This window comes from Gavia stellata, chromosome Z, assembly GCF_030936135.1.
Source record: "Gavia stellata isolate bGavSte3 chromosome Z, bGavSte3.hap2, whole genome shotgun sequence".
Lineage (NCBI taxonomy): Eukaryota > Metazoa > Chordata > Aves > Gaviiformes > Gaviidae > Gavia > Gavia stellata.
In genome coordinates this window covers 41,106,390-41,124,014 of record NC_082637.1, presented here as the reverse complement: position 1 = coordinate 41,124,014, position 17,625 = coordinate 41,106,390, and the positions used below count along the sequence as shown (strand labels likewise).

The 17,625-nt window shown below is 38.9% G+C and overlaps 1 protein-coding gene across 1 annotated transcript in view; it reads left to right on the top strand.

Annotated features, from left to right (window-relative positions):
• Positions 1 to 9,661: 9,661 nt before the first annotated feature.
• TMC1 (transmembrane channel like 1) overlaps positions 9,662 to 17,625 on the top strand; it is a 73,258-nt gene continuing 65,294 nt past the window's right edge. Inside the window, exon 1 of the mRNA XM_059834149.1 lies at positions 9,662 to 9,701. Coding sequence (XP_059690132.1) covers positions 9,662 to 9,701 — 40 coding nt within the window. The remainder of the gene's footprint in view (positions 9,702 to 17,625) is intronic.

Below are 17,625 nucleotides of genomic sequence, written 5' to 3'. Positions count from 1 at the left end.
CTTCCAACACAGGGCTCCAGAGGTCCCAGGGCCAATCACTGGTGGTGAAGAAGGCATTAAATGCCTCTGCTTTGTCTACATCCTTACTTGTGAGGTGACCAACCTCATCAGTCAATGGACCAATGTTATCTCTGATTCTCCTTTTGCTATTAACGTATTTAAAAAGCTTTTTTTGTTGTCCTTCACAGTGCTGGCCAGCTTGAACTCTAATCAAGCTATGGCCGCATGTATTTTCTCCCTACACCGGCAAACAGCACCTCTGTAGTCCTCCTGTGTCACTTGCCCTCGCTTCCAATGTCTGTACACATTCCTTTTCCACCTAAATTCTAGCAGAAGATCCTTGCTCAGCCAAGCTGGCCTTCTGCCCTGCTTGCTTGACTTCTGACACTTTGGAATTGCTTGCTCCTGCACTTTTAAGAGATGGCTCTTAAAAAGTGACCAGCATTCATGGACCACAATACTTTCAAAAGCAGATTCTCAGGGGACCTTACTAACTAGCTCCTTCAGCAGCCCAAAGTCTGCTCTCCCCATACCCAGGCTCAAAGTTTTGCTGGAGTCTTTTCTCCTATCACCAACGATTTGAAACTCAACTGCTAAAGCGTCACTGTGACCAAGACAGTCATCAATCACCACTTTGCCCATGAGTCCCTCTCTGTTTACAAACAAAAAATCTAGGAGGGCACCTTTCCTAGTTGCCTCCCTTAGGACCTGCACCAAGAAGTTATCTTCAACATGCTTCAGAAATTTCCTGGATCTGTTTGTATCTGCTGTATGATATTCCCAGTTGATGTGTGGGGAGTTAAAATCACCCGTAAGGACAAGGGCAGTTGATCTAGAGATATCCCAGCTGGGTGGTCGATAGTGGACTCCCACAACATCACTCTCTTTATTTGCTTTCACCTTCATTCTTACCCAGAAGCTCTCAACCGTGTTGTTGCCAGCTGCAAGTGCCATACAATTGAGCTCCTCCCTTACATACAGTGCCATTCCCCCGCCTCTCTTGCCCTGCTTATCCCTCCTGAAGAGCCTATAACTGTCCGTCATGGCATCCCAGCACAGGACTCATCCCACCAGGTTTTGCTTATGCTAATGATGTTGTAGCTCTGGGAAATGGGCCAAAGCTTCTAGCTCCTCTTGCTGGTTCCTTATGTAGCTTTATATACCTGAATAGAAATCTTCAAATGTGATGGTAAGGATGGGTGTAATAGTCATAGATTAGGAGTGATGATACAGGTAAATAAATTTATATGACTGATTATTAGAGGAAAACTAGACTTTATTTAAGAAGAGGAGATAGGTGAATGGCAAGGTCAGTATATTTGAAAATACTTACTTCTGTCCACCTTCCTGTCTTTGGGTTTATGTCTGTCTTCTCTGTATCAGATTGTTGGTATATCTTGTTCCTGTAAGGATAGGTTCACAAAATTATTTGTAGATGTTTACATCTTACAGCCACATTTAGGTTTTTGATTAGTGTGCCCTCTGAACATATGAATATAGAATTACATTTCTAAACCCTCTTTTTCTCCCGGATGGAAGAAGAGACGGTATAAAGCATATATATCTTCTTGTTTTTCTTTCTAGTTCACATTCTTTAGTGGTACATTTTGTGCACATCAGCATCCATTTACTGTTAGAAACAACAGCCGAAGAAATGAGGTTTATGTGTAATACCAAAAGTAGTCTGTCTTCAGAGCCTTTATCTCCTGTAGTCAGCTGTAGTCCAGTGTCATTCTGAACTTGTTTCGCTTAAGCCATACAAACACATTGAAACAGAAGAGAACATGGTTTATGTCACTGCCAAATTGACCGAGAATCCTATTTTATCTCTGCCATCCAAATGGTTGATCAATTTAAATCTAACATGGAAAGTAGGGACATAACTGACATGGTGCAAGATTAATGTGGTTTAATCTCGTGCACTCTCTTTTGCTGCTTCTAAGCAAAACCTCTGTTGGGTGGTCCTCTGCTTTCTTAAGTAATGGGACGGTGATTTTTCTTTGACTGCAGGTTTTGTTATGAATGGAGCCCTTGCTTTAAGGTGCGACTGACTTACATGCATTGCCATCTGCTGATAGCAGCTGGAACTGCAGCTTCTCGGGAGCAATATTCATGGCCTGGAGTTTCTCACAGCAAATTGTAACCCAAATAGTTCAACAAAATTTCTATCTATCTATCTACATCTAACTGCCTAGAAGTTAGAGATATGACATATCATTCATCAACACTGTCTATGTTTCTAGGTTTGCATGTTTTTACAAACTGAGTGATATCTTTTGAAGGTGTATGAAGGCTCTTTCCTGGCACTTTTCATTATTGTTATAGTCAAAGAATGACAGAAATAATAAACTAATACTCTTTCTCTACTTCTGCAGAAGTTAGGAGTGTTGATTAAAATGATTAATATAATTTGATAGATATATGTCCGTGTATGTGGAGAGCTGAAATTAATGGGTGAGTGTTGCATCACATAATAAAAACAAATATATGCTAATAAAATTGTCATATTCTTTCCCAGAATTTGGCCCAGTGGCCGTGGCCAGGACTGTGTGACATGACATGTTAGGGACAGAAAGTGGATACTGAAATGTCCAAGGCATTAAGAAACATTAGGAGGAAAAGAAAAGAAAGGTCTTTCCACGCCTCAGCTGCCTCACCTCCTCTTGGGGATAGCTGGAAGGCTGACCCAGGGTTTGGAGTACCAGGACAGTCACTGATATTAAACCTTTGATTGTGGCATCTTATCACGATAGTGCTGGGGTTGTCTCTGCTCAGGAATGTGAGGCTGTGTTTTTCCCAAGGGTCCTCCCTTAATAAACGATGACATAATGCTGCTGTGTTCAGGAACAAGGACAAGGGTATTCTGAAAAAGCTCTTGCAAAATTGCCTTTGTCTTTCAGCAACTTTCAGCGAAGAAAAGCTCACTTGCAGGTCATAATGGTGTAGTTTTCTGTAATTTTTTCAATAGCTGATGATCTGCATTTTGCCCAAATTAGTAATTTTAAGACAAGCTTTAGTCGCAGCTACATTTACTGATATTTTTTCAAAGGACCTTTGATGTTGCAAATCATTCTTTCAAGGGTGCTTAACTTTATAGCTTTGCTTTTAATGACAATGTGATTTTATGGTTTCAAGCATATATTTCAAGCCTCAGTTTCCATGTCCAAGGTTGAAGCATAGTGGTATTTTTCCAGTTGTTGTTGCTTGTACATATACGTGTATTTTTGCAGGCCTTCATGTTTTGTTTTCAAAACATTTTATCTTATTTTATCCTTGGTTTGTTCTGTGTTCACTTGATACAAGCATATTTATTTCCCTCATCAGTTGAATTGCTGGATTTGTGTCTCAAGAGATCATTAATATTCTAGGAAACCCTTAGCCTGCAGTTAACTTGTTAAAACTTTAACCTATTGTATGAGTTTGTCCAGGGTTGCCAAATAATAAAACTTATCACTGTTCAGCTGGCACTGATTGACATCCATTCTGGCACATCAGCTCACAAATCTAAGGGTGAATGTGTATGGAAGTCAAAAAATAACTTTTCACTCATATGTTCTTATTCTCATAACAACCCTGAGGCAAATGGCTTTTATGGGAAGTTTGCCATATGAGTAGTTGAAAAGACTGTAAGTAGTATGATTTTGGTTTTTTTCACCTTCATGAAAACAATTCTCTTTCTATTCTTCTAGTACTAGGTTTTTCCCAGTGCTACAATAAAGACTGCTGGTGTGTTTAGCTTGTTTGACTTTGTCCTCTCAGGATACTTACTAGGTCCTAGGACCAGGCACTGATTGAGCGCATTGGAGGACTATAGGCAGTGTTAGTAATAATCTTTCATTCAGTGGCTGAAGAATTTGTCACTGAATTGGCTACTTGTTGCACTGTTCTTCCCTGGACTCCTGCCTTTCGTTTGTATTGTATTCACTTGATTTTACAGGCAATGCAAAACAGAAAGGTATGAATAAACTGGTTCCTCTGGCTGAAGGTGCCATGCCCTCAGTTATTCTGCAGAATTTGCTTTTTTACCTCAGGGTATTGTTATTTTGGTGAAGCTTCACATTCAAGATTTTAACTTTCTAACTCCTGACTGTGATGGAACATGGTTCTGGTGCTCTTTGCTCTATGATTTCTCTGGGGGGAAAAAAAAAAAAAGAGAGGTCATTGTTGGTTTTATAGCATTTGCCACTTGCCATGACAACAGAGGAACCAGAGTGGGGTACAGAAGCTAGCCAGGGAATATGCAGAGGTTGTTATGATCCTAGTGCCTTCATAAGATATAGACAGGTCTGCTCCAAGAACATGCAACAGTCGAAGTCCAAAGTCCCTGAAGATGATTACAAGCTTTCCACTTCCACGGGCATGTATGGTGGTAAGGAGAGTTTTGAGCTGTGCCACCTGTGCCTGCTAAGTCCTTTGCAAACAGGCTGCCTGAAAAATGCAATGAAACTTTGGAGCAGAAAGTAGTCACTTTTGAATGTTATGTTCTCTGAGTGGTAATGGCTTGTGCGAGTATTATCTAGTGTAGTAGAGTACAATAAAGTGGACATGGTATTTAGGAGGACCTGATCTGTGATTTACATGGGGCATTGATGGCTGTGGAGTCATAAAGTCTCAGGATTTTAGTGCTCCCAAGTACATCCTGCCTCAATCAGTACGTGCAGGCTAAGACTTCTGTTCACTCCTTTTTGATTGCTCCAGCTGCACTTCCTATACAAATAAGTACTTCAAGACATGTAACAATTAGTGTTTTTTTTAAAAATCTCATTTTAGAACAATTGATCAATAAAGGGTTGCATCGAGAAGTAAATCTGGAGTCCCTCCATTGAGTACAGCCACAGCTAAGCAGCAAATGCAATTATCTGAACAGTGTGCCTATTTGTCAGCATAGCAGGTGCTGCAAGCAATCAGACATAGCCAGCAGTGTGTGATATTGGATATTGTTAAAGAAAGCAGCTGTATTATTAAAGAAAGCAGCTGTATTAACGACCATTCAGTCAGCCGTTCAATTTGGCTAGGATAAAGACAAGAATATGATTCTAAGTAGACTTATCTAATTCCAAATAGCATTATTGTTAGAGGAAATGTATAGACACATATCTTCAGGTGAACTTCGAAATGCCTGTAGTTAAAAATTTTCAGAAGTGGTCTAAAGAACAGAGCATATGGATATGTAGAAGCTCTGCAAAATATTTCCCTTTCTAATAAAAAATTAATTTGGCAGAATTTTAATGAATGTTTTGGAATTTAAAGGTGGTTTGAGATTTTAATAAAACATTCAGATTAATGATGGAGCTGGATAGATTCAGTGACTAAGAGCAATTTTGATAAATCCCTCTAAATCATATCTATCACCTTAATTTCTTGTGATCCATATTAATTAACTAGAAAAATTTAAAAAATGGCTTCTTCATGAGACTTCTGATGTTTTTCCTCTGAACCTAGTGATCATGTCTACCAGGAGAGTGTAAAGCGCCTAAGTATAATGAAAAATACATCCTGCTGTACTTTTGGCTTGAATTCCAGTTTTTCAGAGAAACTGGAAATACAGTATTTCAGAAATGTCAGAAAAGCTACAAATGGCTTCAGAAACAATAATTGTAGAAGTCTGTTGGAATTTCCTGTAGTTTTTTGACTTAGCTGTTAGATTTCCTTCTCATGAGCTGCTCAGAAACCTCTACCCAAAGTAGAGGTTTTGTCTGCAAGTAGATTTAAGCTGTAGCTGTTTTCTCTGTGAATACCAGTGAAGCATCAGAACAAGGTTACTTGTGTTTCTGTTACACAGCATTCCCTAATCAGTGTTCAAGAGGTGAACATGTTGATTTGGGAGTTAATATTCGAAAAGGATGTGAGCCAGCTTTTGAAAGTTTCTTGCATGAAATTAGTCAATCTGATTTGTCATCTGGCCACCCTTGCCAGGGTCCCCCCGGTGCCACTGTCACCACACAGCTCTGCTTGCACTGCTGTGGCATGGTGCCTCTTGGGAGGTTTTGACGCCCGTCCCGCCTCTGCCTCCTCCTGGTGCAGCCTCCCACTGCCCCCAGACATGATCAGCATAATCATCCACTCAGCTGTGAAAAGATGTGGGATAATGAGGACGGTAGGCACAGACTTGCCAGTTAATGCTGTTCAGGTTCATCTGACTCATTTGGATGCAGCTGGTTAGGGAAAGGTTGACGTAAGTATTACATTACATAGAAAAAGGCTTTTTCACTGGCACAGCTACAGTGACATGACTTCAGCTTGTTTCCCTATCTACTTCCAGAACTGCCTGATTTTACCACGTCCTTCAAAAGGGCAGAATATACATGTTGTCTGCCTCAAAACAAAATGGCATTTTAAAATCCCATCCTGAAAAGAGTCACCTTTAGCAAAAAAGTCTGACGGAAAATCATTTATTGCCCTAAGTTTTGCAGTATGTTTAGAAACCGATAGGAAACGCACCTTGAAACATGGAAAAATCAACATTCAGGACATTGAATTGTGGTAGAAGGAGTTCACAGCTGATGTGCAGAAGTGGCAGGAAAGAAATTACAGTGGTTATTTCTTTGTGAATAGCTTGTGGCACTGTAACATAAATGCTGATTACAAGCAAAATATGTGCTTGCAGATTTACTGAGGCACTAATGTTTGTACCAAACATAGTTGTGTCATCATTCTTTGGTGTCATCTTTATTTCCCTTGGATGGATTTATCTGGGTGGCATATGGCTATCAAATGGGTTATCAGTTTAGCCATGTGAGGAAGGGTGTGTGGACCAATACTTTCCACTTCTCCTTCATTATGGATTTTTCCATGAGTTCTAGCTGTGGTAAAAAGATAATCGTGTATTTCCATCCTCACCTTTTGTGTACCATGCATGCTTCAGCACTTTGAATATATGGTAAGTGTCTCTGACAAGGAGATACAGATTTGAACAAAGAAAGAAAAATGTGCCATATTTGCTAACAACAGAAATATTTGCAGTGTTCAACAAACTCATTTATGAAAGAGCGCGGTGTCTGAACCTTTCTACACTGGACCCATTTTCATCATTTATTATATGTTAAAACCACTCTGTGTTGTTCTGATTTTATTAATATTAAATAGAGCGAAATTAAATTAAAAGCCTTTTTTTTTTGCAAGACTGGTGTGCTGTAAAGAGAACCTTGTGTAAATGAAAACTGTCCATGTTGTCTATGCAGTTATTTATATTTGCGCTAGGGAAGCAGTAGGATGTTATGAAGTTAAATTGGTACAGTCTGTCCTCAATCTTTACTTAGTATTTGGTCTCCACAGGTAAACAGAAACATAGGATGTAGCTCCATGCTATGTTATCTCCAGTGGCAAGTCTGTCTTCAAAGGCTTGCACCCTCTTTCTGCCTCCTGACCCTGGCTGCCCTTTCCCACGTCATGTCACAATTTGATTCCCCCTTCTGTGCTAAGACAATTGTTTGTGGGTCCGTGCTGTGGATGGGATCACTGCACTAAGCCGATTTAAGAAAATGATTATTTACTTTGATTAGTGACCCAGTTTACAGGGGAGGCCCATGGACAGTTTTAGTGAACACCGTCGAGGGCGGCACGTGGTGGAACTCATGGAGACAGTTAACTCCTGCAGCCACAAAAGTAAACCACAAACCAGACTGGATCTGGCTTGTCTACACTAAAAAATTGCACTGTGGAAAAAGCATTTAACTAAATCTGATCACTATCTGAGTCAGGAGACCTTGAGAAACAAATGAAATGGAGTGTGCAATTCACCTCTATCATAGCAAATATTCTCCCAGAGACCACATTCAGACTATGTATATGACCTTAATTCTTTTAGTTATCTATCTTTTTTAATACTGCCTTTGTATCTTTTATATTCATGTGATGTCATTTTTGTTGGTAAGATTAATAAATCAGCCCTCAATGTATGTCCCTTTCCTTTTCATATATCCAGTCAAATATTTTCCAATGTGGTTAATAAATTAAAGTAAGGTATTATTAACTTAAATTTCTGATGAAGACTTATACAGTTCCATCAAGACAATGGTCCTGATTTGACAGCAACTGTTGAAAGGTCTTGTTACAATGCTTTCACTGCTTCTTTTTGCAAGCACTTGCTGAATCAGTAACTTGAATGCCATGCTCATCATTCCTCCCAAGATGTTCTTCTTTTTCTTATTAACAAAGTACAGAAGTTTGCCAGCTGAACTTTTAGAACATGATTAGTCTTTTTCTGAGTTCTTAAAACCATGATTTATTAGACATGGTCTAACTATGGATTTTCAGAGATGATTTGAATGTTTTCTTGCATTTCTTTTTTACATTAGGAATCTTTCCCAAGCATATAAAAGCACAGGAGCTAGGATGTTATATAATGACTAATATGAAAATGCAATAAAGGAAATAATAACAGTTCAGAAAACATGTGTTTTATTGACAAAGGCATAGGGCCTCTTATAGTTGTATATGTAGACTTAATCTCTTTGGGAATATTTGAAACACAGGTTGTTACTCTTCTAACAGAAACAGGACTAATCATCTGGATGTGTTTTCTCTGTAAACTGAATTTCAAGTCAGTCCAAACAACACCCACGAACATTTTCAGCATTTCCAAAAAAACCACAATGCTAAAACTTGAAAATGAAAAGGTAAGGTAGCCACCATCACTGGATAAATTTCCAGATAAACTTCCTTCAGATGTCTGAGTGACAGCTCCAAAGAAAAACAAATGGCTTTCATAGTCATGTGGGTAAGAGCATCCAGAAACCACTCAGCAGCATCTAAGAATGTGGCGTATTCTGCGGATGCTTACTTCTTTTTTCAAGCTGGGTCACACTGACAGAATTCTAGATGAGGAATACTGGGGAAGCCATGAAGTAATTATCTAGTTAAATTCAGATGGAGAATTGCATTTTATGTGGTTTTATTTGTAACACATTCTTCGATTTGTAGCAAGTTGTTTCAAATATTTTACTTCCAAGCCTGACCTGTCTTGTTAAATTTTTGCTTTGTTTCACCATTAAGCTTGTCTGGTGTTGCAGAAACAAGGTGAATCAGGGTAAAACTGGCAAACTTAGGATGTAATATCTGCAGAAAGGCAGAAGCAAGAAGTCTTAACAGAACTGCAAGGAGATGCAAATATAAAAGAGCACATACATCAGCATCTGGGTCCTTTTGCTAAGACATTTTAAATCAGTGTTAGGCTGTTAAAGCTATGCAATTTAAATATGTCTAAAGTAAAAACTGTCTTTCATGAGAAAAAAAAAATCCATGTAATGTGCTGCACATGCTGAAATGTATATCTCTATACAGCATCAGAGTGTGGACAATGTGCAACATCCTTGCTCAGTAAGGCACTTGAGCATTTAAACATTAGTATTTGTCATAAATAAGTACATTGCAGGGGAGTTTTTCCTTTTTCAGTAATAATAATAAAGAAGGTGAACAATTTCTTCCATTCTTTTGACCCTAGCATGCCAACCCTAAATAGTAAGCTAAACATTCATGAAAGATTAATCACTTAGGAAATTAGTATCTTCTTATATTTCAGTCAGTGAAACTTCACCAGTGCCATCTGTTCAGTGACAGACAGGACAAAGTTGATGTGGTACACTTCATCCTGAACCACTCAACCTTCAGACAGTCTCTTATACAGGTAGCAGCTGGAGCAGCCCTGTGAAATACAGTCATGATGACTAAATGTGAAAAGCCAACCGCCATTGAAGGAAATGGTAATTACAACTATAATTATGCGTCTTAAGCACATATTCGTTTTCTGCATGTAGCTCAACAGTGTGCAAGTGTTGTTTTCCTCTTGATCTTTCTAATACAAAATCTCCTTTGTCACAGTTCATTATCTTCTGTTCAGAAATGTAGTTTACTTGGCTTTTGAAAGCAGCTTTGCTGTGTAAGTTGGCTAGTTGTAGCATGGCAGTGTGGCTTTCCACTAGTTAGTAAATCAAGAGAGTGCAACCACAGCCCTGTTACTTGTCTTACATCTATATGTAGTTTATAGGGAAGATTAAGAAAACCAGGGTATTTTGTGGCTTCTGTAAGCTACACAAGGGCAATGACTCTTTTTCTTATTGCTTTCAGTATTTGGTATAAAATGTCAAACATCTGTCATAGTAAGATTAACAATATTTGTATACTGATACGGCACTATTTTGGATGTAAGAAATGTTTTTGTAGGATGACAATGCCTAATGGCTTATTCTGGCAAAGTGCAAGGCAAATCTTTGATATGGGAAGTGCTTTCAGTTCTCATGGGCAATACTACTCTTTCCAAAATATAGATCTTTTTCATATGGAACCGGCATGATATTTCTGATCTTCAGCATGGAAGAAAATTGCCAGGGACCTTACTCTACACTGGTTTCTGAATGAATTCATTAGGTCTTGCTGAGTACCAAGGCTAGTGCTACTAAACAGTGCTTTCTATATTTTTAATCCACACTTGTAACGTGCAATAGTAATAAAATGGGTTCTGCTTCTATAGAAAACATCAGAAGGGTCTGCTTAGCATTTCAGCAGAATATAACATGTAGCTCATTTTAAGAGTCCATCCTATTTTCTTTCCTTTTGTTGTCTGAGCACCTTCATGGTTTTTTTTCCTCCAGTTTTTTCTGTAAGTCCCTTTACGGGCAAATTTAATTTTCAAGCAATACATGCTAATGGAGCTCATTTTAACACGAAAGAAACACAGAATTTAATGTAGCATAGGCAAAATACTTATCAGCTTCAGCAGAATTTTCATCTGAAGAAGAAACAAAATGAACATGACATAGAACATACACATCTTTATAAGTATTTCTAATGAATAAATTCTTAGAATATCAAGGTTCTAAGTTTACCATAAACATCTGCCTTCTACTTGCAGGTATCTGACTAAATTTACTTATCTTCTGATTAAGCGACTTTATTATTTATTCAAAGTACAGAGGTTAGCATTCCCATGGTGAACAAAAACCACACATCTTTTAACTGGAGAAGGTTGAGATCTTTAGGTTGCAGAATCATGATCAGTCTTTGACACATTTTGCATGAAAATTTATCCTGTACATAATTTATAATAAAATCTAACTACCTTAATGACAGTTATGAATATATTTCGAGATGAGATCGTGTGAGTAAATTCAAGACTCAGTCTTGATTTAAGAAGACTTACAAAGCTGGAGCTCCACTATAAGTAACTATGATACACTTTCAGAATGTGGTTGAGTCCACTTTTGACTTAAAATGTTCCAAGGGCTGGAGTTAGTCAGCACAGAGCTCAGACACTAATCTAGTTGCAATTTCTTTACAGGAGGTTTTGTTTCATCATTGTTGACTGTCCTGAGGAATATTCTGACAACAAATGGACAACCCCAACAGTTGCAAAAATGTAGTCATACATTTTTGTTTTTTGATATCTTTAGGTCTAATGAAGCCCTGGTTTGGCCATTCTTCTTCTTTCATACCATGTCTTCTGCAAAATCTATGATAGTAGGAGATGTATGGTTCATGAATGTGAATTCATTGTTCTAGGCTTCTCATACAGGAAAAGAAGAATTAGGACACAAATCTTCAGAGTGGATGTTTAAAGGAGATCAGATGGAAAGTGCCTGTTATTCTCTAAAAGTAATAAAAAGAATCTGTGGTCAGCTGGTCAGCTGTAGGCATCAACCTTAAAAGAGCTGTCTTCTCACGAGGTAGTCAAAAATACAATTGATTTCAGATCCGCTTAGAATGTTGTACCTGTAACTTGAACATAAACTGTTTTCTCCATATTAACATGTGTTCTTCCCATGTTAACAGTGCTATGAATGAATGACAATAAGCTAAGTAAATCACATTTCAGAACCTGAAAAGGTCAGATTGGTATGATTTACTGCAGTCTCACACTTCCCACAATGCGTTGGACACCTAATATTCTGATCCTCATTCTTGCAGTAAAGACTGCAATGAAAATGAAAAATTGCTGGCTATCAAGCCAACTATGTGATGAAGACACAATACAAATGTGGCTTCTCCTTATTGTTTTATTACAGTAACCAATGGGTGCTGCAAGCTTGTCAGATCTCTAGCCTTGGGTAGGACAAAGCACTACATGGTTAGGTCTTTGTCTGGCATAGGTAGGGAAATGTGGGTGTATCCACAGTGATAGTGTAAGACACAGTAGCCTGGAAACTTTTATCCATGATTTCCTGAAGAGGGTGAAATACTGAGGGGTTTCTCACCGAATTATCTTTCTCCTCTGCCTTCTGTAGGTTTTATAATAGCAAAATCAGATTTGGCCTAAAATTCTTGCGCTGAAATCGTGCATAAATTTATTTATCCCTAAAGGGGAACTTTGCATAAGAGAAGTCCTGACCCGCAAACTGAGAGACAACACTCAAACCTCATGGTGTGTAAGTACAGCCCAGAAGACAACTGGAAAGAGCAAAGTGAGATCAGATGTTGTGCCCAATCCCAGCCACAGTGCCAACTGGATCTATGCAAGCTCAGTCTCTGTCATTTTAGTAGAACATTTGTAATTTTCCTTACCAGTGGAAAACACATCAGAAATTTATGGATGTGAATAGAATGGATTCCATTTCTTCCCTGTGGTTCCCGTCTGTAATTTTCAAACGTTGACTGGGCTACAACTAGTTGCACAAATTCTCTTTATTGGCAATCTGCAGAGAGGGAAAGCTTATTGCCCCTCAAGCAACTTCTGGAAAATCTTTGGGTGTAGAAGTCTGCAGGCCACAACATGTACATTAAGACTAATAAGTCTTCCAAGACACTAGTGGTTTTATGACATTGTAGTATAAATATTCTGCCTACTTTAGTATTTACAACCTTGCCAATTCAGGTGCAGAAAAATAAGCACTATATTTGCTAGTGTGAGTGTAACTGAATAAGAATTATTATTTTACTTCATAAATTCATAGCTATTGCTGGACAGGATATTTTTTTGGGTTGTGAGTTTTATTTTAGCCCACTGGAAGAAAAAATTGCAACACTAACTGGGAAAAACATAGAAGAAAAATCAAGCATGGTCTCAAATACTAAGTGTTCCAGTTGTTCTCTAAATGCAATTTTTATTTGTAATTTCTGTGTTTCAAGTCCCCTTCTCCTGTGCCCAAAGTGGGCCAAGCTGTTTTTCTCAAGGTTTGGAAATACAATAAGAGGATGGGTTCTACAGTATTAAGGTCTCAAATCTTGGATGTTGAAGTCTGCACCAATTCACTCTTGCCACAGACTTCCTGTGAGATCTTGGTATATTATTTCCAGTGTGTTTCACAGCTGTTACTTCTAGTGATATTTATCTTCACAGGAGTGTTGTGAAACACTCACATATTTACATGATCAGAAAGAATAGTATGGAAACGTATGTAAATACCTAGAATCGAATATTATATAACTCTTCCTATTCTTTTTGACTTCACATGCATTTGTTGACTAATATGATCTTTCATTGCTGACATTTCTACATGTTGGGCACCCAGTTTATTAGCTATCTAGGCTGATTTCTTTCAGCACTGAAAAAAATCCAGCACAGTCCAGTCCAGAGGAAAACACAATAATTGCTTGCAAGGCTCTATCTGCGTATGAACCATTTCATTGGCTTGACAATTAATAAATAAAGTAGAAATATATTTTATAACAGATACAAAACCTCTGATAGCATTGTTTGAATTACAGATTACTTTGCATACCACTGAATTTTTTTAGGGCACCTGCAAGCAGAATTGATTAATAGCAGTCAGTTTTGCATAGTAGTAATGTGAGCAGTAATATTGCAACAGTGGGCCATATTTTACAGGGTAGTTCCAAGAATCATTATCCCTCTCACTGTGAAAAATCAAGGAAATTTTGTCAGTGTAAAACAAGATTAAAATAAACCCAAAACATGAAACTTGACTAGTACCATGTGATAAGTGGTGTACAAACCACTTGGGAGAATAAGGTGAGGATACCACAGCCCCCACAATCTGCTAAAAGGACACCTCATATAGCAAAGATTGCTATGGTTTTACACATTTTTTTCTGTCCTTAATTTCCTCACCAGCCAACATGTCAACATTTTGAGCTCTCTCCTGAGCTGCCTGATGTTCCACCTTCACTGCAGTCTCTGACTTGCAGATTAGTCTGAGACCATGTTCAGGATGCCCTCCTTAAGTCTTATTGGCTCATTTGTGGCTACAGCCTAAAACATAAATAAGACTTCAAGTCAAATGATAGCTTACTCACATTACACTTTCCCTGCCCTTACTCTAGAAAGATGAGAAAGTTTCCCTTAAACTACTGTGGGAAAAAAAAAGCATAAAGTGATTTGGTTTCCTGGAGCGTAAGGAGTTATGGACTATAGCTCCAAATATACCTAATGATATATGTATCATTATGGCAGGATGGTGTATCCTGGAAGATGTAACAGCTGAGCAATGGTTTGCTCTGGGTCACATAAACTCAGGTTAGCTGACTCAAAGCCTAATAATCTGATATTAGCCCTATGAATATTAATACTGTGAAGAAATGAGGTCCTATCAACCTTTTTCTAGAACAATAAGTAATTCTAGACAGTGCTTTAGTGAGACTTAGTTGATTTTAGTGGAGGATTCAGTGAACTTTGGTAAGTCAGATCACATGAAGATCTGTTTAAAAAAGCAGAAGACAAGTATATAGACCGAAAAGGATCCCACATAGTGATGATTTTGTTCCTGCATCAAAGGCTATACATTTCTATTTTAACAAACCAAAGCATCAAAAATGCTTTTCAGTTTTCCTGTAGGTTGATAATACAGTGCCTGAGGAATGCACTCCACTGTTTTCCTGTGTTGTGGTTTATAGAAGAACATCTAAATTTCGTGCTAAACTGCATTTATATTTAGTGTCACCATGAAATGTAATTTGTATATCATTGAAGTGCTTCTCCAATAATTCAATAAGACAGGGTTTGCCACCAGCAGCTCAAGTGCTGAGTTATGAGCTGCCTAGCCGCTTGCTTTCCACTTTGAAAATTATTACAGAGTTAATGACCTGAAATAGCTTTATAATAATAATAATAATAATAATGTTAAATACAGTAATGATTATTTATGTCTCTTATTGCTCAAATACCCAACCAACTAACATTGGTCTTTCAATGACATGTGCAAAACCCCCAAACACAAAAAGGCAATTATTAATACAGCTTGTCTGAATTACAGGTCTCCAGGGATAGCTGTAATGTGGGTGCAGTGTGGGGTAGCTATGCAGCTTACATGAATGCGTACATACATGCTGCTCAGGACAGACCTCAGGGGCAGTAAAGCTCCTTCATCCCCCTCCTCAGTGATTTTGTTCCTCCTAAACAGCATCAACTGCTGTCAGAGCTGTCGCAAGTGAATAACTTTTAGTTCTACCCTGAGGTTCACCTTTTATGCTAGTGACACAGCTCATGACATGGAGTGAGAGGAAACTGGAGGATGGGAGAGTCGTCCTTGGCTTCCACCTTCTGTTAAAAATAAATTCTAGTACAAAGCTTTCTGCATCATACCCCAGGACCTGGGAGAGGTCTCTTATTCTGTGGATACACCAGAATGAGAAGGACAAACCTCTAACATTCTTCATCTCTATATGAGCACGGGACTGTGGAGGCAAGAATGTTCTGACGTTCAGTTTGGAGCTGCAATTTTAAATTTTTGCAGAAATAACTTTTGAAGCTGTGTTTGTGCTTATTAGATATGTCTGTAGTACCCACTACTCTTCTAGCTGCACAAGTCACAGAATCACAGAATCACAGAATCAGTACGGTTGGAAAAGACCTGTAAGATCATCGAGTCCAACCTGGAAAAAAAAAACAAACAAAAAAACAAAAAAACCCCAAAAAAAACCACAAAAAGAAAAACCACAAAACCCACGCCATACAACAACAACAACAAGCCACAACCCACCCAACACCACACAGCACCATGTCCATCAAGCTACATCCCACAATGCCACATCCACACGCTCCTTGAATACCTCCAGGGAGGGTGACTCTACCACCTCCCTGGGCAGCCTATTCCAATGTTTCACTACTCTCTCAGTAAAGAACTTTTTCCTAATATCTAGCCTGAACCTCCCCTGGCGCAACTTGAGGCCATTTCCTCTAGTCCTGTCACTAGTCACTTGGGAGAAGAGACCAGCACCCACCTCTCTGCAACCCCCTTTCAGGTAGTTGTAGAGAGCGATAAGGTCTCCCCTCAGCCTCCTCTTCTCCAGGCTAAACAACCCCAGTTCCCTCAGCCGCTCCTCATAAGACTTGTGCTCCAGGCCCCTCACCAGCTTCGTCGCCCTTCTCTGGACACGCTCCAGCACCTCAATGTCCTTCTTGTAGTGAGGGGCCCAAAACTGAACACAGGATTCGAGGTGCGGCCTCACCAGAGCCGAGTACAGAGGCATGATCACTTCCCTACTCCTGCTGGCCACACCATTTCTGATACAGGCCAGGATGCCGTTGGCCTTCTTGGCCACCTGGGCACACTGCTGGCTCATATTCAGCCGGCTGTCGATCAACACCCCCAGGTCCTTTTCCGCGGGGGAACTTTCCAGCCACTCATCCCCAAGCCTGTAGCATTGCCTGGCGTTGTTGTGGCCGAAGTGTAGAACCCGGCACTTGGCCTTATTGAACTTCATCCGGTTGGCCTCAGCCCATTGATCCAGCCTGTCCATGTAATCACGGGTGATTTTTTCTAGGGTTTTTTTGTGGCAATATATACTTCTGTCTGATTTTATGCTTTTTCTTGATTTTTTTAAAAAATTTTATCACTCATGTGCCTGAGCATTTAGAAGAAAAAAAGGCATAAGCACGCAGGAGTCACTATACAGATACGCTCTGCTTTAGTAGTACTTTGTTCAAGCAGCCTGAAATGTATTAATTAGTTTAACACTTTATTTTACCTGAAATGTTGGATTCAGACTAGCGCATTTGTCACTCTTATGCTATTAGAATTAGTTAAACCCCAACAGCTACCTTCTGCCCTGCTTAAGCCTCTTTGTTGCACAGTCCATTGTCACTTTCACTATTATGTCAATATGATGTCAACTCGAGCATGATACACTTTCACTGCTAATGCTTGTTTCAGTATATATGATAAACCTCCAGCTGTTTGCTTGCTGTATGAGCTCATCAGAATCTGCAGTGAGGCCAATCTTCTACCATTAAAGTGCTTCCCTGGGATTTCTGTTTGGCTCGAGGAGATCAGCAAAAGCATTAGTTGCAATAAAAGACCATGCTCTATTGTTGCATGCAAAGTATCTCTTTAGAAGTGTCTGTCTTCATCTTTGCAAGCTTTCAATAGTAACGTAATGATCTTTGTCAAATGGAGATCCTGTTACTGTCAGCAGGAGAAGGCATATGTCCAAACAGAACAAAGGAGTACTTACTTTCACATTCCATGGATGATAATAAATGATAACTTTTTTGCATAGTCTTAAAAAATTATTGTGAAGATGCTGTGGAAATGATAGAATATGTAATTACAATGAAATGTTTTGTGGAGGAAACTTAGACTCCCAACACATATCCCAGTTTTAAAATGCCTGTCAAATTCTTGATAATAACCCTTTGCCCATTATTGCACACAGTGAAACAAAACACTAGATTCCTTCTTGTTTGCAGCCTTACATGTTTTATTCCTTTTCTTTGATACTGGGTAAAGCTAAGAA